The 24831-nt window shown below is 36.0% G+C and overlaps 1 protein-coding gene across 1 annotated transcript in view; it reads right to left on the reverse strand.

Annotated features, from left to right (window-relative positions):
- Positions 1–24548, reverse strand: part of Erap2 (endoplasmic reticulum aminopeptidase 2) — a 37239-nt gene extending 12691 nt beyond the window's left edge. Inside the window, exons 1-12 of the mRNA XM_027927536.2 lie at positions 24400–24548; positions 21869–22557; positions 18309–18447; positions 14562–14696; positions 12727–12847; positions 10699–10853; positions 7836–7949; positions 6326–6457; positions 5963–6094; positions 4563–4631; positions 3399–3571; positions 925–1004 (exon numbers count right to left, since the gene is read on the reverse strand). Of these exons, the coding sequence (XP_027783337.2) occupies positions 925–1004; positions 3399–3571; positions 4563–4631; positions 5963–6094; positions 6326–6457; positions 7836–7949; positions 10699–10853; positions 12727–12847; positions 14562–14696; positions 18309–18447; positions 21869–22485 (1867 nt within the window). The 5' untranslated portion in view covers positions 22486–22557; positions 24400–24548. The remainder of the gene's footprint in view (positions 1–924; positions 1005–3398; positions 3572–4562; positions 4632–5962; positions 6095–6325; positions 6458–7835; positions 7950–10698; positions 10854–12726; positions 12848–14561; positions 14697–18308; positions 18448–21868; positions 22558–24399) is intronic.
- Positions 24549–24831: the final 283 nt, after the last annotated feature.

Here is a 24831-nt window from a genome sequence, read left to right on the forward strand (position 1 = left end):
CTTCTCCAAAACTATTAGTTTAATAGTAACACTAATGAATCAATGAGAAGACAACGTTTTGGAAGACACATGTTGATATTCATTTGCTTAGTCCCTTGAATGGTTTATTTGAAGAAGATGATCTTATTAAACTTATAAAAGTTAATTCACAGGAATAGTACTACTGAATTTGTTCTAAAAAACATAGTCTATCCAGGTATAATGGCATGTAAGAACCCAGTTAACCAGATGAGGGACATAATTGAAATCTAGCTTCCTTTATTTGTGTCATTGAAATATGTATATAGATGTAAATTGGAGATCCATTCATCTAGTTCTTATTATGATGAATAAAAGAACTGGAGTTGAACATGATGTTATATTTGAAAAACTAAATTTTTATTGGCATTGAGAGGTGAAATTAAAATTATATATTTTTAATACAACATACATCTAGGTAGTAAAATTGCATTATAGGCCTTTCAACAGTATGTGAGGTCTAGTCCTCATTCAAAATTTGATGAAAAATTAGAGCTCAGGAGGAGTTAAGTTTCTGAAGATCACACATCTAATAAGTAACAGAATGAGGATCTGAATCCAGGACCAATCCCAGAACAAATGCTTTTTCCCACTAACAGCCTGGCTTCATGCATTATTCATACAATGGATTAGTAGGTATTAAGGAACATAAGATAGGATTCCCTTATTTCTTGATCTAAATTCAAACTAAAACTAATGTGAAAAGCACAAGAGAGCTTACCACTGCATGAAAAATTCAGACTTTCTATCTGAAGGTAACTTTAATAAGAATTTATCAATAAATGAGAACTTCCCTCAAACATAAATCTTTTTATTAGTCTTTTATTGATAGTATCTTTCCTCCAATAACTCAAAACATATTTATTTTCAGCACTGAGACACCTATTTGGCTAATAAGTGTATTACCTGTCTTTGATTTTAGAATATGTCTATGGATCGTGTTCGAGGAACTCGTAGAGTAGGTCAGTGGGATGTGCCACAGGAACCTGTAGTGAAAAGTAGAGGGTTACAGAATAAATGAATGTTCATTCCAGTTTTCACTCGGTCAGACTCCACGGAGAGTAAAAAGCACCAAAGCACCCAGACCTCACTCCTATCAGTGGCCTTGTGAAATGTTCTGGCTATGGCTATTGTATCCTTGGGATACAAAAATTTCTTTCATGATGATTATGTAGGAGCAGTGATATATACCAAACTGAACTTTGCCACAAGTACCTGTTATTTGCTGTCCAAATCTCACACCATAACAAATTCTATTTTTTGTGAAAGAAAAAATTACCAATCTTCTTATATTTCCAAAATTTCTATCAGCCTGATGTTGATTCAAATAACTAAACTGAATCTGTAGGGAATCCTTAAGAGGTAAAGAACTCACTTCAGTCTGATTTTTCACTTATCCTCTTCTTCAACAGAATCATTGCCCTAATGCTAAGTGGCTGCAAGTCTGTGACCACCAATACTTCAGCCAATGCAGGAAAGCTTAGCTCAGAGAACAGAAAAGCAGAGTGGATTCGAGGTCCAGGCCTATTACTTTCAATGGCCTTACCATAATAAATCACAGAAATTGACTATTTTCTAAACTAACTTTCTACAGCTTCTCGAGTTCATTTTCTTTCTTATCAAGACATCTTAGCCATAGTAATCCTACCCATGTAAAATCATGCACTTGATAACACCAATAGGTTATAAAATAGAAAGGGAATGCACAAATGGGAGGGAAAAAAATCTACCAAACTGCACTATGTCCATGTATGAATACTCCAGAGTGAATCCTGCTTAGATGTACTTATAATGCACTAATTAAAGTAATAATAATAATAAAAGGGAGATAGGTAGAGTTGAGCAAGTGGATTGGGGGAGAAAGGAAGGGAAGGAAAGGAAAGAGGGCAAGTACTGGGGAGTGAGATTGATCAACTTATGTGTATGTATGAATATGGCATAATGAATCCTAGTATTATATATAACTAAAATGCACCATTAAAAAATAAAAAATAATAAACACCATGTAAAATGTAAATTTGAAAAAGGGAAACAACATATACTAGCTCTATCTAGTAAAGTTTCAGAAGAAACAGTTTATGTGTTAACCTAGAGAGTACAGATATTTAACAAGCAAATCTGACATCTTTACCTAGAAAGGTAAAATGGGCCCATAAATATTGCCAAGAATTAATGGATTGGGACTCATGGATGGATTTTGGACATGGAGAAAGAATAGCACTAGTTGAGTTTGGATAACCATGAATCAGAGGGCCATCATTTTATAAGAATCATTTAAATTTGTTCCAGATGGAGGGAAAATACAAATCTCTCTCTCTCTCTCTCTCTCTCTCTCTCTCTCTCTCTCTCTGTGTGTGTGTGTGTGTGTGTGTGTGTGTGTGTGTGTATTTATTCTGGGTAATCCATAGTTTTCAACTCTCTCATGACATTTTGCAAAATGGTGACTCCTGCTTTTCTAGCATTGAATCAAACATAAATTTCCCAGACTGTACTACTAAATTATAAGTTGCCTAAGCTCTGAGTTTTAGACTTGAGAAGAACACACAGAAAAAGGGAAAGACGTGCACACAGAGAAACAGATGAGAATTGCTATGGATTATCAATATGTAAATGATACAACAAAAAATAAAAAGAACACATATACTCTATGTGTTACAGACCTCCATTTGCTTTTCACTTTTAGAGAAATTATAGAATTATTCAACAGGTGCATTCTGAGCAAAAGAAAAAATAATCATAAGAGCCAGCACAGGTTAATATAGATTATTTCATTTTAAATCAACTTCATTTATCTTAAAGATAGGACTATAGATCAGAGAACTGTGGATGGTATTGTGTTACTTGATTTCAGTGATGCCTTTGACAAATTTTTGCAGGAAAGGCAAAGGTGAACAAGATAATAGTGTGGTTAATTGAATTTGCCTTCAGTATTACCAAGAATATCATGTTTTCAGACATTATATTTATAGATTATTGCTGAAAAATGAAAGTCAATAGAAGGCTTTACATCTAATTTATCACATAGGAATGTCATTTCTCTAAAGATAAGAAGCATACCTGAGATAATTCTTCTTAGGTGTTGGCCAATCACTCCATTTGAGAGTGCCCAGAAATCAGTGTAACATAATAGAAACATAACCAACCATTCTGCATCAGAACCAAGGCTCTGAAAGCAGCATGGAACTTCTAAGAATGGAGTTGTTGAACAAAGCCATCTGGGCCACCTGAAACTCTTTAAATCTGTTATCAAGGCTCGTTTAGGCCTGATTTCTATAAAGAAATTATATCCTGCAGAGCTACCAGAGGAGCTGGGAGAAAGTGAACAGAATAATGAGCAAACTGAGATGAGATAAACTAGATCCAAAAAGAAAATCAGCCACCTTTCCTGCAGGGCCCTCCATTCGGGGTCCTCTTTGAAAACTCCCTCCAGAAAGCGCTCCTGTTGTATGCTGAGTGAACACCCATCTTGTTTAACCACCACCAGGGGGATTCCTTTCTGGAGAGTCCATGTAGTCATCATCTCTTTGATCTTATTTTCTTCGAGAAAAGCAAGCTGAAATGACAAGAGACTTTGGTAACTCAAGAAGGAGGGGAGATTCCAAAAGGAGATCGGAAGCTTTCATCTCCTTGGATGTCAGAAGCAAGGTTCAGGGAGGGAGACCAGCATGAATCCTCTGCTGGTCTCCCAGTGCAGGGCAATCTAAATCACTGGATTGGGGCAGGCCACCCTCTGCAGGTTTCCTGAGTGGGGGATACACAGGGGAGTTTGCAGGGCTAACTAGAAAAGCCAGCAAGGAAGCGGTTGAGACTGGAGCGTCTCTCTTGTTCCCTTTTATAAAAATGAAAAACAAAAGTTCCCTCTCTGTTGTAATAACTGGAATCCAGGCAGAGAGGGTTAGAAGGGAAATGTCTGTCTTTAGGGAAGTTTCAAATATTCCAACAGAGATATACTGAATGGAGCATGGAACCTAACTTCTGTGCTTCTAATATGGATTTCTGATCACTGGGTGATGATGAAACTTTCCTTAGAAACATTGACTTACAGGATTACCATGACTCTTAAAAAGAAAAAAAAAAAAAAAAGAAAGAAAAGAAAAAAAGTTTGCCTTTTTCTCCACAATGCATTTTTCTCCCTCCTGCTGCAGTACTTCTATAGCATCCAAAGGTAACAACAACACAAAAAGTCTCAAGATAACCAGACAGACACTATTTCCAAACCTAGAAACATACTTGATTTGGCATTTTTTTTTTTAGAGACTAAGGGATGCCAGTGCAGTAACAACCACTCAAAAGAATTTTGCGCTATTTTTAGCAAGCAGTGTAGCTGTGGGAAAGCTGAATTAAGACAACAGAAATATTGTAATAATAGCATCAATGCCCTAAAAGGCCTGACCATTCCTCCTTCTGTCAGCTTTGTTTCCAGGAAAATTGTGGAGTCTCTCTTCCTCTCCAATTATTTAAAGGAATAGATGGGCCATTTTTTATGCCCTACTCATTCCAGGTCAGGTGATGCACCAGATCTTTCTTCTTCTCTTTATACTTACTGTGTCACTTTTCACCTGGGAATCAGAATAACAAATTCCACCAGATGTAAAATCACCTTCTAAACAACTCTAGAACACAAGAAAAAACGCAGTCATTTAGGAACTGATTATTGGTGGCAATTGTGTATTAGACATGAGCAGATATTTATTATGATAGCTATGTGAAAATATAATGCATCTAGACACCTTAATGAACATGAAAATGAAAAACAGGTATCTTTGTAGTGATCAAATGATAGAAATACACACAAGTTATTATTTTGTGTTTTGTGTGTGTGTGTGTGTAAAGTTTCCAAAAATGTTCAGTGTGGTCAATAACTATTTTAAGAAAGAGCACACACAAAAAATAAATAAAAATGAAAATAAAATGAGATAATGCACATGAAAGTGTTTTTAAACTACACAATGCTATGCAAATATCTAGCAAATTTGTTACTGTCCCTAGGATGCAAATGCTTATAAAAATGAGAAGACTTCTTCACCTAACATGGTTAGATTCTTCTACCTATAGGCACAAATTCTCCCAGTTCAATTATTCTATAAAAATTGTTTTCTTTGCAGTAGAAATGTAAAAATATTTTAATAAATATTAGAATAATCTGAGCTGTGTTCTGCTTTGTCTTTTCTATGAGTCCCAAAGATAAAGAGATTATGAGTTATTTAATCAATTGTTAACTTTATTAATCACTATTCTATCAACAATATTCTACGTGCCGTAGCATTGAAAAAATAGGCATTATTCATGTTCTTAAGCAAATTATTATTATTATTTCCAAATCCATATACACCAATAAAAGACAGCATCATTTTGTGGAACAGTTCATAAATGCATTCAACAAAGAGATAAACTAGTGAGCACTGAAATAATCCATAGAAGGAGGCAGGCAATTCTCAGATGGATCTTAAAAGCTGCATAGCATTTAAATTATTGAAAAAAGGAAAGGGTATTTGAGGTTGCAAGGACACTAGAAACAAAGGCACAACAATGCAGGAATCGAGCAGGAGTTCATCTAATATGGGAAAATATTAGTTTTATGCAACAAAAAAATGCATATTGGAGAATAAAGTTGAATAGGTAGAATTCAAACTTAAAAGTTGGCCAAGAAAAGTAGGTGTTACATGTCAGGGATTGCAAAGCTATGAAATATTTTGAAAAAAAGGAGATAAAAGTGAAAGAAGGGAAACCAATGACAGCAAGGTCAAACAGTGAATCCATCTCAGGGTGATATCCTGGTCTAGTGTGTTGCCAGAGAAAATAGAAAGGAGCTGCCTTCTAGAGAAACTGACCTGGCAAGTAGGAGAAATGTTGTTGACTGACAACACAGCTACTTATAAACTTTTGTGATTATCCTACAACTTTTTAGACTTAACAGTCTACTGTAATTCAACATAGGACTTACATTTGACAGACTGCCCCACAAGTCATCATTCTTAGCATTTCTATAGCTGAACTTCTTTAAGTAGTGAATTATGCCTTCCTGGAATTTCTCCTCACCCAGGAAATCCTTGAGCATATTCAAAATGCAAGCTCCCTTTAAAAAGAAAAAAAAGCAGAAAGAAAACAGATAAAGGAAAAGGTAGTATGATATGCTTTTTAAAATAAGCTTAAATTTTATGGAACATGTGATGTCCAAAAAATTAATAGAAAATAAAAAAATGAAACAGGTAGTAGTAGACAAGTACTAATGGCTTAAACTGTTGACTTTACAGTTACTCTATTTCTTCTGAAAGAAGAACTTCTACCTGCACACAACATTTTCTACCTTGTTATAAGAAACTGCATCAAACATTTCCTGTATCTGAGTAGGAGTTTCTGCTGGTTTGGAGATGGGACGAGATGAATTCAATGAATCTCTTGTGATTACTGCATAACACACATCGAAAAAGTAGTCATCCTAAATAGGAGAGAAAACTTTTAGGTTTTAGTTGGCACTCTAAGGACAATATAAAAACACATTTAGTTTAGTAAGATGTTGTTAGAGATAAAAATTTGATCAATATTTCTTCTAAGATGCTTCTTTCTCTTTATTTATATTCCCCTTTTGCCAATTCTCTACTTTAAAATGGTACAAATCCAACATTCCCTCAGACATTGCCTGAATGTTTACCATCTACCAAGCCCTTGAGTACAGAAATAAAAATAATTGTTTCTATTTAGTGAATATTTCCTGTGTACTAGGACCATCATCTGCAATCCTTTCAAAATCCCACGAGGTAGAGGCATTATATGCATTTTACTAGTGAGAATGTGTTAAGTGTCGAGATTAATGTACTGAATCAGTGTGTAGGAAATAACAAGAAGACCCTGACTTTGAATCCACATGTACTGGGCTAAATGTCGACCCCCAAAGAGCTGATTAAACATTACTGGGGCTAGAGGTGTGGCTCACTGGTAGCATGCTCGTCTGGCATGTGTGAGGCACTGGGTTCGATCCTCAGCACCACATAAAAATAAATTAATTAAATAAAGGTATCGTGTCCATCTACAACTAAAAACATATTTAAACAAACAAACAAACAAAAAGACATTACTAACCACCTCAAGATGTGGATTTGGAAAATGATCAGGCCACTACATTTATTTAAAATAAAGGATAAGCTTGCTGCATACTGTGGTGCCCACCTGTAATCCCAGCAACTCAGGAGGATCACAAGTTTAAGGCCATCCTTGGCAATTTAGTGAGACTCTGTCTCAAAATAAAAATTGGAAAGATTTGGGGGTGTAGCTCAGTAGTTAAAACAACAAAACAACAACAACAATAAAGCCACAGGTTTGTTCCCCTGCACTAAAAAATACTTAAATTAATAGAATTTTAAAAAGTAAGAGACCAGTCATTTTCTTCAAAGGACTTGAATAAAGTTCTTTGCACACATTGGGGAAGCCAGCAGGCCCTTTGGAAATGCTACAGGAATGTGACCCAATTGTGTCCAATTCAGGTGATGTGCTAAGAACTCTGCATAGTACACAGTAGCCATGGCAGTGCTGTTCAAGTATACTGACAGTGATATTTTCCCATATATGTTTGCATTAGCTTGCTGTATGTTTATGCTAGCTTGCTTTCTCTGTATGCTCCATTTGGGGGGAGATTTTTATGCTAATTGTTTTCTAAAATATTCAATGTTTCATCCAGATCTGTGAACTGTTTTATGTATCAAAAACCCTGTGATTATAAAATACATTGCTAGGTAGTTTTTAATATTCACTCAAAACTTTAGTACTAAGTCAATGAATCTTTAGGGCATATGGCATGACACACAAAATTATGAACTTACAAATTGCAGTTCTGGATATGTAGCATTGACAGAGATAAGTTCCATGTAATTTGCAAAACCCTCATTAAGCCAGATATCATTCCACCATTCCATTGTAACCAGGTTGCCAAACCACTAGGAAGTAAAAACTCAATGTTACTAGAATTCAAATAATATCGAAAAAAAATTTAACTGTAGCAAAATATACCATAGCTGCTAACTTTTCAAAATTATTGCTAATTAAGGCCTCTCCCTCATCTTTGCTGCCCTTTTCTCTCTGCACGATTTCCTTCTACTGATTTTTCTGACTTTTTGTTCTCACCACCATGTTTTTGCTTGTTTCCTCTTTCTTGATTTTGTATCCTCCTTGACCCTAATGTTCTTGCTTCTGTTCTATCCACTGAACATTTCTTAGCTCAGATTTAATATTGAGGAAGAAAAGGAAATTTTTTTCTTTCTTTCTTTTTTTTTAGGGGTAGTTTTTCTTTCTCGAACAATAAGAATAATCTCTTGTCTGATTTAAGATAATGGCCACGGGAGAAAAATGAGCCAAAATGTCCTTGGTGAGGTCATCCTTTAAGGAGTAGGTACTTAAGAAAATCATAAGAATTCATTTAGAACTCTCAGATTATTATAAAAAAATACTGATGATCAAATTTAGTCATTAACTTCTGACCCTGATATCTAAGGATTAATTTGGCCACCCAAAAGAATTAAATTCTAAGATTTAAGATGCACATTTAAATAAAAATGAATGATAAAAATAATCTAAATAGAGATTTATCTTTGACCAAGATTTCATCTGTATCATGAATTTTAAATATTTGTCTTTCACATTTTATTATGTTTTTTATGTATTTAGCCTATATGCCCAATACTGTGCTTCTCATATATGCTTTTTAGGGTTGAAATCTCCAGATAAACCAGAAGCTTAACCATTAAGATTCTAAGACTTAGAAATGCCTTGTTACAGTTATGATACAGAAAACTCTAGGTCTTTAGCCTCTTGAAATCTTCAGCTCTACTCCTTTTGTGACAACTCTCAGATCATTTTGCAAGTGGACATAAATCTTTCTAAGGTCATTTGTGGGAAGGGACAGAAAGTTTCCCTCAATTAATTGTTGAATATGGAAAGCACAGATTGAACTGAATCTGATAACTTCACCAGCGAAAGTAGTTTATCCATTCATTCAACAAATACCTACTGAGAATCTACTGTATCTCAGGCACCATGCCATATATCAGAAATACAAAAATATATATAATGTAGCCACTGCCTTAATATAAATAATGCAAGTCAACCAGTAGACAAATAAATGCAACAAAGTGTTATTGGTGCTAAGATCCATTGATGTCTTTGCTAGGGGCAGAAAAGATTCCAGGAAAAAATCACCATTTCTTTGAGGAGAACATGTAGGGCACTTAGAAAATGACTTATTTCCTGAGATTTTCAAGTAGTCCTTAGGTATGCTGGTGTATCAAATTGCAGGAGCAAAGGTGTAAGGGGGTGTTCAGGAAATAACAAGTAGTATAGGATGGCTAAAGCTTCAGGGGTAGATAAAAAATGAAGCTGGAGAGCTGGAAGGAGGCTGGTTCATGGAGGCCTTACATGCCATGCTAGGAACCCAACTGGCTTTGGAGAATCCTTTGCCATGGTTATACGCAAGGATGACATGATGACATGGACATCATTGGACAGACAAAATAATCAAGGCAAAAATTCAAATGCTGTCTGCTGCTTCAGCCCTAGACTCTGTACTTCTGTGAAAAAGAAGCTGTTAAACGAAGGCCCAGAGGGAGGGAGCATCAAGCCTCAAAGGTAGAGCTCGCAGACTATTTCCCCACAAACAATGAACAAAATTAGAACTCTCTAGACCCAGTTAAGTGCTTTAGAGCTCTCAGTGACTTATGATTGAAGCACCTAAAATAGTCATTGGGGAGATTCTGAACCAGAGGAAGCAGCATACATGTTCTCAAAGTACAGTGCTGAAAGCATGGATCCCTGTGTAATGGCGACTGAGTACTTAGTTCAAAGCTACTCAACACATTGTTATTATGTTGGTGATCAAGGATGAAGTTAAAAATTTTTAGAGAAGAGATTTTACCAACTTCTACAATAAAATGATATCTGCCCATGTGGTAAAAGTGAACTTCCAATGTTATTAATAATTTACTGTATTAGAGTGTTTAGAAATAAAATAGAGTGGAAAATAAAATAGAGTGGAAAATAAAATAGAGTGGAAATGATCTCTGATAATTATAGACTAGTTTTACAGTTCCATACTGGTTGTAATACTTATTTTTCAGAGGTAGTATTAATGGTTATTGTCTTCATTAGTGACACATTGAGTGCTTAACAATATGATGGGCGCAGACACCTTCTTTATCTATGATATTCACAACAATCTTATGAAGCAGGAACTAACTTTATTTCATACATTAGCTCATGAGTAATTTACTTGAGCTACTTCATTATGGCTATACAACCACAGGATCTAACCGAAGGGAGATTGATTTGGCCCTACATTGCAATGCCAGGAAACCATAAGAAATATTTTGAAAGAAGTTTTTATAAGGTTACTAATTCTGTGCTCTGTGTGTCTGCATGATTCTCATCCCTTTCCCCAAAGGACATTTAAGGGCTTTTCCTTGAAGAGTTTTAAAAGATAAATTTAGTGGTCACTCTTGTGATAAAACTCTAGTATAAGCCCTACAGTCAAAGGCTGAGTCCTCTGCTATTTGACACATTGTGTTGTACCTGATAACCACTGAGTTCCCCTCTATAAGGAAAATGCTGAGTTTATGTTGTTTCAGGAATATTGGTCGTGGTCTGTATGATGCTCTTTATAGTCTGACACAAGAAAATATCATGAGTGTGACCTACCTGGTGTGCTAGCTCATGGGCTATGACTTTTGTGATCCACATTTTATCAGAAACAGAAGAGGTTCTGGGATCAAAGAGCAATGATGTCTCTCTGTATGTAATAAGGCCCCAATTTTCCATGGCTCCAGGCCCAAAGTCAGGAATAGCAACTAAATCTAGGACAGAATAATAACAATAGTTGATCATTATGGCTTCCTCACTGAAGTAGAATTTTCTCCCTGCCCATACACACCATGATCTTTCAGTGAGTATATACAATTTTCTGAAAATATATATAAAAGAATCTTAACATTGATTTGGTGTCTTGTAGTTGCATTGAAAACAATCAGTATCCATTAGCAAGTAGAATAAACTCTCCCCATATATTTTTGTGGCTAAAGTAACTTACTGACCCTTGACCATTTTTTTCCCTGAAAGTGCCAAACTCTGAAAAAAATTTAGGTGCATTACTGCCAAGAAAATAATTTATTTTAAAAATGCCCATAGTTTGTTTTATATTAGCAGTATTTTAAATCTTTAAAAATAAAAGGCATCAGCCGGGTGCAATGACACACTCCTATAATCCCAATAGCTTGGGAAGTTGTGGCAGGAGGATCACGAGTTCAAAGCCAGCCTCAGTATAGCAAGACCCTAAGCAACTCAGGGAGACCCTGTCTCTAAATAAAATATTTTTAAAAAAGGACTGGGGGGCTGGGAATGTGGCTCAAGTGGTAGCGCGCTCGCCTGGCATGCGTGCGGCCCGGGTTCGACCATCAGCACCACATACAAACAAAGATGTTGTGTCCACCGAAAAACTAAAAAATAAATAAGGGGGTTGGGGACATAGGACATAGCTCAGTGGTAGAGTGCTTGCTTCACACACGCAAAGCCCTGAGTTCAGTTCCCAGCATCGCAAAAAAAAAAAAAGGACTGGGGATGTGGTTCAGTGGTTAAGCACCTCTAGATTCAATTCCCAGTGCCAAAAATAAATAAATAAGTAGTATGAAATAATTTCTAGTCATGTTTGAGATCCACCAAAAATGAACTCATTTCTTAAAAAAGAACTTTCAATCCTCCTGCCTCAGCCTCCCAAGTCACTGGGATTGTGGGCATGCATTACTACACCTGATTATTTAACAGTTTTAATGTACTTTGCACATTATAAAAATGTTTGTTTGTTTATTTATTTTTGGTACTGGGAATTGCTCAGTGTGCTTTAACAGTGAGCTATATCCCTAGTAAAGTACTGAACTCTATCCCTAGTTTTTTTTTTTAATTTATTTTTTAACTTTGAAGCTGGGTCTTACTAAGTTATTTAGGCTGGCCTTGAACTTACAGTCTTCCTGCCTCAGCCTTTTGAGCTGCTGTGATTATTGCCATGTGTCTGGCTGCAACTTTTATTTTTTAAGATAGGAAATTAAATCCAAGGTAGACTATGAGTATCATCACACCCAAATTAAATTTTCTGTTCTTCCCAATTTTAAAAATTTGTGCCATAGTCTTATCTTTTAATTTCAATGACCAGTATGGATAATATTTGGAAGGGCAGTTTTTAGCTCTTTGGTTACATAAACCTTTGACAGCTTTTAGAAAAGAGAGCTGATCTTATACAAATATAGTATAGATAACGCTCCAGAAAAATCATGCAATTCTAATATGCAATGAATATTTTAATATTAAACCTGATGAAGTAATAGAAAAATGATCCACTCTACTTGGGGTTCTCATAAGTACTATATTTTCTCTTTTCTTCTATTTTTTTTTTATTTCTTGGAGGTTTTCTTTCTTTCTTTTTCCTCTAATATTTTGGGGCATTAAAATTATACCTAATAGTGGGATTTGTTTTTACCTATTTGTACATACACATAACATAATTTGATCAATTTAATTCCCCAGTATTATACTTTCTATGTTCAAGGAACATCTCTGGAAAACACATTTTTCCTTCCTGGGCTAACTGAATCTCTTCAATGTTCATATAAACAGGGATGAAATCAAAGCAAGTTCTATGAGCAAATATAAAGGCAATGATGTAGAATATGAACATACCCAATTTGGGGAGTGGATAGTTGATATCAAAGTACTTTTCATAAAAATCAAGTAGCTTCAGTGATGCTTGCAAAGCATAATGCATTTGATTCCATTTGTCTGGGGATGCATAGATGGACACCTGGGAAATGCGGATCAGAAATGGTCTTTTAGTGACAGCTCTTGGTTACAACTCCATTTCTGACAACTCTTATCCACAGAAAGACAGACTGAATTTTTCAAGAAAGTATTAAGATACCTTTAGCATGGTGTCAATAAGATATAAGGGGTTCTATGAAGTATTGAGACAAAAGCCAGTTTTGAAAATTATAAATAACCTGTATTTTCTGTTACAATCAACTCCCTGAGTGTTGATTTATAAATTACTAGCTATATTAACCCATTATGAGAACCCACTTGAGTATATCATATCAGTGATGATATACTCTGGCACTTGAAACCAATATTCCAAAATTATGGTCATAAGTAAAACATAGATCCTATTGCTATGTGGAAAAACCTTTAAGAATTTATAGATTCCACCCCATCCCCTTTCTAGCTTGTTTTAAGCTAAGAAATGTTCAAGTATATTCATTAATTCCCCCAAAGTAACTAGCAGTTAAATAGAAAAAAAGCAAAATTAGATTCCAGTTTTCTTAGCTTCCAAGTATAGGGCTAAAGGGCTATTTTCATTTTATGATCTATTTTCATGCTCTGAATTAACTGAAGTCCCTCAGAACTTTCATGCAGGGGATATGCAAATAGTTACCAATTTTTTTTAATGGTTTACCAGGCACTCTACTAAATGCTTACAAGTAAATTCTAACTTAATAATCATACACACACCTCCTGTGAAGTACATGCTATTATCTTTATTTTACAGATGAAACAAGGGAAACAAAATACATGGAGGTTAAATGCCATGTTACAAATCACACAGGTAGAAAGTTATAGATCTTGGCTGTGAATCCAAGAAAGCTGATAGAAACATGTCCCTCTAAAGTGAAGTGCCACCTGACTGCCCGCCCCCCAACACCCACATCTATGCACATATATATCTATGTTCAGAGATGCTTTGATATGTATGCAGACACATAACTCATAATACATATCTACATAAGCATATGTGTATGTAAGCTATAATAGCAATTTTAGAACCATTTTTCATAAGTATTATTTTATGGTTCTTTGAAGATGTTTTCACATCTATAATTTGGTTCCTCATGGCAGGAAGTTCTTTTTTATTTCTATAGTGTCTCCACTGATGTTAGTAAAAATGTAACTGCAAGATAATTATTGGGCATTCTGATAAATTTTCTCAAGTAATTAAGACTCTAAAAATAATGAAGATCTCCTTTTATTGAGGTAAAAAAGTCATAGAAAACAAGTAGGAACAATAGGAATGCCCTAAAGCAAGATGTTGATTTTTAAAATCTTCATGCAATTATTAATATCATATTTTAGAAAAATATTTAATGGCATTTAATTTTTATGTTATATTTTGGTAAAAATTCTGTAAAAGACACCCATGATGTATTATTTTACAAAAGTGTATATATATATATATTTAAAAAAATACATACATAAATATATACAGTATGTAGTGTTACTATGTCCACAAAATATGCTTATGTACATACAGAAAATATTTGGAAAGATTAAATTATGATTATGAGTAGCTGTGTCTTGGTGATAGGATAAAGGAACATTTTTAATTTAATTTTTAACCTATTCTACTATGTAAAATAAGAAAAAATACTTTAATGATAAGGGGGAAAGCCTAAGAAAATAATTAAAAGCTTATTGCTTTCAGGATACTGTTCTGAACTGGGTATGAAATTAGAAGTTAATCTTACCTTGACTCCTGATGAAGTTGTACCACTCACCGAATTGAAATCACAAACTATATAGGCTACAAGGTAGGTACTCATTTTCACAGTAGTTGCAAAGTGGTCTTCTAAGAGGCCTCCTTGAAGTTCAATTGTTTTAACCTACAGCAAAGGAAAGGAATAAATATTTGAGAACTGGGTATTTCATGACCACGACTGGCTTATGGCAGGAGAGTTAGAGGGAAGCCTGACACTCTGAAGGATCCTCGATGCCTTTCTAGATCAATGAACTCTTTTTACTTTCTGAGGTCTCTCGTAGCTCTATTTCTTTTATCCTCTTGACAACACAATGCAGTGCTTTTGGGATCACAAAATGATGTCCCTTACATTTGTGTGTGTGTGTGTGTGTGTGTGTGTGTGTGTATATATATATATATATATATATATATATATATATATATATATATATATAATCTTAGATGCTTCTACATTCTTAAAATGGAATAGCCTCCAGCATTGGCATCGATTCAAGTTCTGGGGTTCTAAGCACAAATGCCAGAGAATGACCCCTTTCCCTTTGTTGCATAATAAATAAACCTTTGCAGTGCAAGGAAATGGGAGGCAAAACTGTGCTAGATACTTTACATTATCTTTTAATCCTCTTATGTGGGTGTGAGGTAGGTGTTATTTCACAGGTGAGGAAGCAGAAGGCTCAGAAATGTTAACTGAATTGCCAAGATCACACGACTAGTTTCACAGCAAGACCAAAATATGGATGTGACCCTGTGATTCCAAAGATGCTGCTCATTCTTTCTTTTTCTGCATGACAGCTTGAGTCATAATCTTATTTTATCTTTGCTTCATTGATTCAGCAATGAAAGCAGTCAGGCCAAGAAGGTCATTAGTAATTTAAGCTTCTGTCCATCTACTGAGGAAGCAGAAGGTTTTCAGCCTGTAGACTGGTCAGCTGCATCCATTAAATTCACTGAGAAATTACTAAATTCTACCTTTGCTTAGTCTGAGTGGCTTGTGCCAGAGATAGTCTGCACCATGTTATGCACACTGCTCCTAAATACTGAATGGATACAGATCCAATCATCTGAAAATTCCACTTTCTTCAAATTTGTCAAAATGTAAAATTTTCCTGACCCACCCCTAGCCCTTTTTAAGAAGTCAGGCTGTTAACAGCACTGACCATGGTTTATTAAGCATATTTTATTTGTTGGATAAGATTACAGTTTGCTTCAACCAGAGAACATAGCTTGAAGGATTACAATAAACTGTTTGGAATACTACAACAGCAAATGTTTGTGGTTTTAAAATGTACAGATTTCTATTGAAAAAAAAATGTATTTCTGAGTTTCAATAAAGCAGAAGATACTGATCAAATATTCTAAGAAAGTTAGAATTTTAATTGGGCTGTATTTTTTAACTCTATGCAGCAAATTAATTTTGCCCCAAAATGATCTCTTTGAGGAATCTGATTCAGTTAGTGTTTTATGAATCCCTAGCAAAGGAACTGTCTTAAGTGGAGGACAATGGGCAGGTAGCACTGTGGACTTCTGCAAATGTCAAGACCATTAAGCCTTGGATGTTTGGATGGGTTATGAGAAGAGGTGGTGAATCCATGGGACTATGAGAAAATGAGAGTCTGGACCACTTGAAAGCTGGTGGCCGAGATGATCAAGAGGTAGATACGTATTTGCCCTGATTTCTGCCTCCAGAGAGACAGTCCATGGAAGCCAAGTTTTGCATGGGAGCCTGGAGTGACCCATGAGGATTAGCATTTCCTTAAATAGAAGTGCATGGGATATTCACATAAGTTCTTCCAGAATGGTGATGTAAGCTCCAATTATAAAGCACTCATTGCTGGACAAGAATTTAGCTAGTTTCTCAATGCCAGAAGAACTGTACTTGCATAGTAAATATCACAGCAGGTATGTTTTCCCTTAAGGTGGAAAGGAGCCAAGGAAATGCCCCAAGGTATGCTGCCAACTAGTGCTTGGGTGGCCCCTACTTCCCTTAAATATTTTATTCTCAGTTAAACAGATTGAGAATTTCATGTGTGTTGCTTCATCCCATCGGACCACAACTCATCTTATTTGTTGCAACTATTATCCAGAGAGTATAAAAGACTGGATTGGGGAACAAAAAAGCAAGTTATACTAGTATTCACTGTAAAGAGCATGAACCAGAGCTGCTTCAGCCAGCTGAGCCAATGCAGAGATTCAAGGATTGGATGAGATATTTTCACAGTGTTGGCTGATTTTTTTTTTTTTTAAATCCAGGGGCACTTAACCACTGAGTTACATCCTTAGCTTTTTTTGTGTGTGTGTGTTATTTATTTAGAGACAGAGTTTCACTGAGTTGCTTAGGGCCTCGATAAGCTGCTGAGGCTGGTTTTGAACTCGCTACTCTCCTGAGCTGGGAGAATGGGGCACAGTGCCTGGTTGATTTTTCTTAAATAGGAGAAGTTACCAGAGGTTTCTAAAGATATCCAAAATTCTAATATAATAACAGTAGTGTCAATTTTTGTTTGCGTAATATATTAATGAACAGTCCTACTTTACCCTCCATATGAAAAATTATATTAATAAAAAGCTCGCAGGAAAGAGACGGAATGACATATTGCCTTTAAATGAACATGCTGTTGGAAAGAAGCCTCAGAGCTAAGGTAGCAGATCATTAATACTGAAAATGAAAGAGCAAATTAAACTTCTGTCTGTTTGATCATGGAAAAATTGAAGCGTATGTGTCACCTACAGTTTGCACATTTTCCCTTAGTCTTCCCTGCTAATATTTCAGAGAAAATGTGTTTTCCAGCATTAAAATAAAATCTGAGGAAATGCAGTGTCAGAGCACAGTCTCTTTTCTCTCTTGCATCTGCAGAGGCCAGGCCCTCTTTAGAGCAGAGTGGAAAACAACTATAGGGCCATTTGATGGCTGCTGGTAACCAAGGCTGCTTTTTGTGCAGTCTACCATTTGGAAGCACCACTGAGAGGGCCTCTTTTTATCCTATTTTCCAAGCATCAATTGGGAAATACTTTACATTTTGTTCAACAGCACAAATGGCAAGCATATCATTAGTGAGGAAATATCAAATGAGGCTCAGGGACAATTGTGTCCTTCAGGGTCTCTGTATTCTGAGTACAATTCAGAATAATTCAAGGCCCCCCCGCCAGAATCCAATGTTCTCTTTCAATTAAAAACATGCACAACCACAAAAAAAATAGCTTTCATAAATAATTTTAAGAACTACTTTCAACATTTAAATAAAAATGGATAAGGGATTGTAAGTGTTATTACAGATTACCAGTCAAAATTTTCCAGAATGAGGCCTGAAAAGGTCCTTTAGGCCCTTGCCCACAGCAGTTGCAAAGCAGGGAATTGTTATAAAAGCAGAATTTTGGGCCTCACCCCAAGGCCTACTGAATCTGAATTTACATTTTAACAAGATATTTGAACAATTCATGTTAACACTAACATCTCAGGAGTGCTGTTCTAGGTGAACAGCAATTCTGAATTTTGTCACTGATTTAGGAGAACACTGTTTCCACATGAACTCAAATAAAATATAAATCTCTTTGGGGGAAAAAAGCTTTTTATGTAGGAATACCCCCAAACAAAATGTCTAGAGGGGTTAGGAAAATTATAAAGTATTTAGATGGATGAAAACAAACTAATGGCTTATATCCTGAAAACAAGGGAAAAATTTTAAGCAAAGACAGAGACACAATTGAGAACAATCCCCAAAATTCCTCAAAGTGACAATACCTTTGGCATGTTGGATAGTGCGATGTGTCTGCTCTCTCTTCTTATCTTGATTGAAAAGTTGGCTTTGAACAATGGTTCATCAAAGCAAGGAAAAGCCATACGTGCCTGGGTTGGCTGAAAATCTGTTACTGCAATTATTCTGCGAAAAGACCCCCCACAGTCAGAAGATGCAAGTGAAACCAAAAATAAATTAGTTCATACCTTCAGCAAACAGTTTACTAAAACTGGAGATGCTGTATTTGATTTCTCAAACTATAGTCTTAGTGAATCCAGATTTTCCCTCTTTGAAGAAAACAAGGGTAAAATCTTACTCAGTGTCTCTGCCAATCATGATTAATGCTCACTCTTGAGCACTCCCCATTATTTCCATACACTTGTGTCACACAAGAATATTGAGGCTCACAGAATTCGAGTAAACTATACCAGGATCCTTAGCAAATCAGTCTCACACCCAGTTAAACTGGCCTCAAAATTGAATAGGAAATTAGTAGTTCAGTTACTGTCTTGGAGCCTGAGGAGGCTTCAATAAAATGTGCGAATAATTATATAGATGAGTGATGTATTAGGTTGTGCTTCCAGGAAGGGAATCCCAAATTACTAAGAATATGCTGTCAAGATGAGGCAGTAAGAAAAGAGGAAAAGCTTGCAAGGTGTGGTATCAGGCAAAGTCCCAGCCTCAGCCTTATTCCCAGAGAGCTCTGGGATGGAAACTATACCTTCGAGTTGCTTTCACTGAAGGCAAGGAGATGGGCTCTCATATTCTTGTATCACCATTGGTTAAGGCTCTCCATGTGGCACCAAAGTCCCTATTTCTAAATCTATTTGCTGGCCAGTAAAGCTCCTCCAGTCTTCAAATTGTAATAAGTCATAGACAGTCTAACAAACCCTGTATTCCAGCACTTCAGTAATACCTGAAATTGTGTAATTATAAATTTATTGCTTGCATTTTAAATTTCAACTAAGCAGTATGCCTGGGGAGCAGAGAAGGGAATAATAAAAAATCTCAAGTGTCTGATAAAAGACAAGGGGGCCATGGGGAGAACAGAGGGGCTATAGAGATAATTTTACCTCAGCTTCTTTTATTTTCTGATTCTGGTTGGGGAAACGAGGTTAGGAATGTAAATGATTTACTCAGAGCCTCAAGTTTTCATTTGAATTCTGTAGCAGGTATTGCAAATGTAAAGGAATTCCAAGCGTCTGAAATAATTTTCACTAATGTGAAATTTGGGTTCTATTAAGTCTACATTTGGAAAAGCAAGGAAAATAAAACAAACAAACAAACAAACAAAAACACACACAAAAAACCCCTGAACCTTTGCTATTACACAATTACTTTTAACTCCACATGCATAGTAGTGATTTCCTGCTTCTCAGAAGAATGATTGTCTCCTGAATTATTTGTGTGTGTGTATGTGAGTGTGTGCAAAGAAGAGAGAGACACGAGTTCTGTCAGATTCAATCGACACTGTGCAGCATATTATCCCACATGTTGATCTTTTAGATGACTGAGTATGAGCAGCCCTGACTCATTAATTATAAGAGTAGTCAGATACAGCCTTCAATTAATGATGGAAGGTGTGCTGGAAAGTCCTCTAGCTCTTACTTCAGATATGTACCCCTGTAGTCTCCCACATTTCCAAAAATATTATCCCTAAAATGTATGACCTTTGAATGGACCACTTTTTACTTAAAAAAATAAATAAAACAAACGAACAAAACACCACTGGTTTTATGGTGCTTTAGTGACAAGGAGTTGATATGTTTTGTTTCTAGTACTGTGCTGGGCCTGAGCACAGGTCCCTGAGAATTGAGTGCAGTGAGTGTCACCAAAGGGAGGGGAAAAGAGCTGGGCCAGGAGAAGAGATGGGCCAGGGAAAGAGCTATGCTATGTGGACTTGAGGCCTCAGTGGACAGTGAACACCCAAGGTGGGGAAGGAAAAGCAAGTATGTAGAAGACTCTGATAGTCATCTGCTCAATATCCATTCACTTTCTTTAGTTTTAAACTCTCTGCTTTTCAAAATTAATGTCCAATTCAACTACTTTGCTCCAGAACTAATGTCACTAGCTTGGCCCAAATTACCATAATTTCTTTCCTGAATAACTGTAATGACTTCCCAAATGATTGCTCTAATTCTATTTTTTCTTATCTATGACATACCCTACCATGGTTTGGTCTGGCATATCCCCTCAGTAGCTCATGTGTTGAAAGCACGGTCCCCAATGTAGCAAGGTTCAGAGGTGGGCTTTTAGGCAATGGTTGGACTATGAGGACTCTAACCACATCTATGGATTAATCTATTTGATGAGCTAATCTGATAAGTGAATGGACTATGGCGAGGTACGAGTTATAGGAAGTAGGTCACTAGGGGTGTGTCCTGGCCCCTCTCTTTCTGGTTCCCAGCTGTCATGAGCTGAGAAGCTTTCCTCTGCCATGATATTTCTGCCTTGGATCCAGCTGACCATGGACTGGATCCTCTGAAACAGTGAGCCAAAATAAATATTTCCTCCTCTAAGTTATTCTTGTCAGGAATTTTTATCATAGTGATAAAAAGCTGACAACACATACCCCATGATAAGGTTTGATCTTCATAAAGATCAAATTTATGATCAAACCAGATCATAAATTGTGATTTATGCACAAACCAGATCAGAACCTTCCAATGACTTTCCTTTGAACCTGAGGCTCTAAAACTCTACATGACCTTGTTCCTTTCCCCCCCGTCACTCCCCCAACTCACACTGGCCTTCTTTTCTCCCTCAGCCCTACCTTAGAGACTTTGCTCTTACCCCAAGGTGTTCTCATGATTCCCCTGTTCACTCCTCGCTCTCTCTTTCAATTCAGGTCTCAGCTCAAATGCATCTTCTCAATAATAACTTCCCTGCCAACTCAACTATATTTATCTCAATCCCCAGATATGCTTTCTTCTTATTGTATCACTTTGTCTTATTTTCTTCATAGTAGCTATCATTTACCTTTCTCCTTTCATTTATTTTCTTGTCCTCATAGTCTCTTTGACCATCTCTTACTACTGTGCTTTCAAGGTCCGTAGCCTTGAATGGCACACAGTATGTGTTCTGTGAATGTGAGATGACCAAGTAGACCCTATTTCTTAGTTCTCCAAACAGATTTCTCCTTTGCCACTGCCTCCTGGGTTTGAATGATACTATGTCCTGCCAATGTGCACTTTCTCACTTCCTCTTTTCCAATTCAAACCTCACATCTCCTTCTGGTGTTGACTCACCTTCTCTGGGAAGCTGTGCCTATTTCAGCCCTCTCTGTGGGGTCCATTCCTCCCCCTAGCATATAAGCATGTTTGTCTTATCAGTCTTACACTGGCCTCTCCTTGAATTGCCTTATTTTCCCTCCAGCTGTTTATGCCTCTGTATCCTGTCTTCCCATTCCCACTGTACTTAAGACATAGTATAGTTTATCCCTCTTCCAAGTTCCCCACAGTGTGTTGGGTTTCTTATAAATGATTGCTGAAGCACACTACTGACAAAGAAATGTAAGCCACAAAGAAAGTATGACAAGAGACTGTAATGACTGATAAGATCTTACCTTGTTTCACCATGTAGTGTTCTGTAGGTGCTTTTATAAAACCCTTCAAAACCATTAGCTAACTTGCCCTGAAAGTCAATAGCAACATAGTATCTCAGGTCAGCCATAAGTTTCTCTGGAACCAGCAGTGCAATTTGTTCATGAGCAGGATAACTCAAAACATGAAGCTTTTGCCCTGGTTTCTTATCTCTTAAATCTTCCTCTGACTGAAGGGTGGCATTCATTATTTCAAGATCTTTGCAGTGCAAGATGATAAATTGGGTGGTATCTCTGACCAAAATCTCAATCATCTCAGATGCAACAAAGTCCAGAGAGGTGAGATTTGGGTGGACAAAAAGGTCATAGTGGAGAGGAATGACACTGTTTGGGAGCCTTAGGTGATACCAAGGAAATGGCTCCCCATTGGTAGCTACTGCAAAAGCCCCAGGGTCCTCACTGGACTGATAACTAGATGATACTGAGAACTGAGAACAAATGCTTAGTTTGGGCAGGATTACTTCTGAGCAGCAAAATCCTATGTAAATATTAAATAATAGTTTTCTCTGTGAATTAATCATTGCTGAAGAGTGGAATATTAAATCTTTAGAATACAAGCTAATATTCAGGGTAAATCTCATAGTTCTTCATCACACTTTGGCTCCAGTTACACCATCCAAGATCCAAACAATGTTTCAATAGATAGATTTAATCTAGAAGAAAAAAAGACACTTAAAACATGAAGAAAAAAAATTCAATTCACAAAAACTTAAAAGCATAAAAAGATATGCATGGATGTGAAAGACTATCAGAAACAAGCCAAATATCCATTAAATAAAGTAGAAATTAAGCAATCATCTGGTTATTATAAACAAAAGTCATTTTAGGCTCAAATAAAAGGACCCTTCCTTAAAATTGCACATATTGGATCCCCTTTGCATTCCTGAGCAATGAGCAAAGGACAGGAGTATAAATTCATTGATTGTTAATACTAATAACATTTTTTACATCATCTTAAGAGTATGCCTGAATGCCTGAAAATAAATTGAGCAGGATGCCTCTATCTTGCCTTAAAAAGTAGTCACAAAGAATTCTGTATAATTTTTTATACCAGATATTAATTTTACTATTAATGGTATTGAACTTAATCTCTTTTCATAAATAATATCATCTCAATGATTTTATTCTATGGCTACTGATATAAAGGATGCAATGGTTTTCCATTACTTTTTAAAATGCAAATTCAACTGAATTCACTACTTCTGTAAATACAACTAAAGTAGTTTCTTCATATCAGAAAACAAAATTAGAACAAAAAGTTTAGTTAATTTAGGCTGTTCATCTCTGCTTCCCGACCTGCCACTTGCCTCTATTTGCCTTTCCTTGCTCCAACTTAACCTCACAAATTGGTTTGTTTTTTTTTGTTTGTTTGATTAATCATTAATAAGTACTTCAGAATTAATTATCCAAATAATTATTTCAATTTTCCAACTTTTAATGTTCATACAGATCAAAGGGCATATTAAAGGAAAAAAAGAGAATAAAAAATGGATAAATAATGATGCTTCTCTTTCCCTCTTAAGAAAAACTTTAAATTATAGTTACTAAGAACCTCTGATGAGTAAAATAATTGGTTTATTATTTTGAATTTCTGAGGATTTTACAAAATAGAATGGTTTATTTGTTATACTGGGCTTTGGAATCACAGCACCCAGATTCCAACAGGAGCTTCACTTAACCTACCCTGTATGGTAGATGTTCTGACTTTTCAAACATTCATTTCCTCATCTATCAGACAATGCAATGATTATATCCCCTTATATTAAATTAAACTAACTAATCCATGTGAAGAATTTGGCATAGCACAGCTATTAGCATATAGGGAATATGCTTGAATTCCAGATCGTAAATTACTGCTGTGGTTACTGTAATTTGCATTTGTTGGCTTACATGAAGGACTACTCTGCTTCTCTTTAGCACACTCTACCAGAGAGAAGTGTTTTTTTTTTTTTTTTTGAGAGTGAAGAGAAAAGCCTTGACATTTCCTCAGATAGTCTCTAATGTTAATCTGGCAAGGATTTTAAAGGTCAGCTAGTGCAAGTTCTTAATGTCCAGATAAAGAAACTGAGGGTGAGTGACTGTCCCAAAATCACACAAGAAGTTTGAGGCTGACTCAGGACTAAAATACACTTTTCTGGCCCTCAGTATAGTGAACTTTGCATTACACTGCCTTGTACTTTAAGGAACATTGTAACAAACAAAAAAGGATTGAAATTATAAGAATTACAAGGAACACATGGGAAATGTTTTTTTTTTTTTTTAAATCCCTGAAAAGGAGAGAGTCAGTTCAGCAGAAAGTCTTAAATCAAGTCCCATCCCCAAGTGCACTCTTTCCACTAAAGCAGTACCAGAGTCACCCTCTTTCCCCAGTCTCGGCTCAGATGACAAACTCCCCAACCCCAATATGAACAGATTTCTATCTTCAGGTTAGGCCACTATTCTCACTGAAAATCTGTGATTTAAAGAAAAACCCAAGAAAAATGCTGATAAATTACCTTGATTCACGCTGCTGCAGATTTGAAAGGAGGACACTTTATTATTGCTTTCACTTTCTGTTCTAAGATTCAAAACTTTGCATACTTCCTGATTACAGGGCTGACTAGTTCATTATCATGTAGGTACGAATGAAGCATAAGACAAAAAGTTCATTTCAAAAAGCACAAAAACTTTCTGCAGAATGTACCAATAAGAGACTTTGGAGTACAAGCCAGTTGGTAAGGTAGGATCTAATTCCAGTATTTCTAATGGCTGTTGCTCCTGCAGTTTTGTCTTCCTCATATCCTTATTTCAGAACTTTAAGAACCTACTTCATGTTTTTTTTTTTAGTAATAAATTATTTTAAGCTAAGATATTGAATTCCACTCTGTGCTCTGTACCTGGTTATATGAAATATTACCTCTGTCCATCTACCCGCAACAAAGTTAACT

The sequence above is a fragment of the Marmota flaviventris genome, chromosome 5 (assembly GCF_047511675.1).
Source record: "Marmota flaviventris isolate mMarFla1 chromosome 5, mMarFla1.hap1, whole genome shotgun sequence".
Classification (NCBI taxonomy): domain Eukaryota; kingdom Metazoa; phylum Chordata; class Mammalia; order Rodentia; family Sciuridae; genus Marmota; species Marmota flaviventris.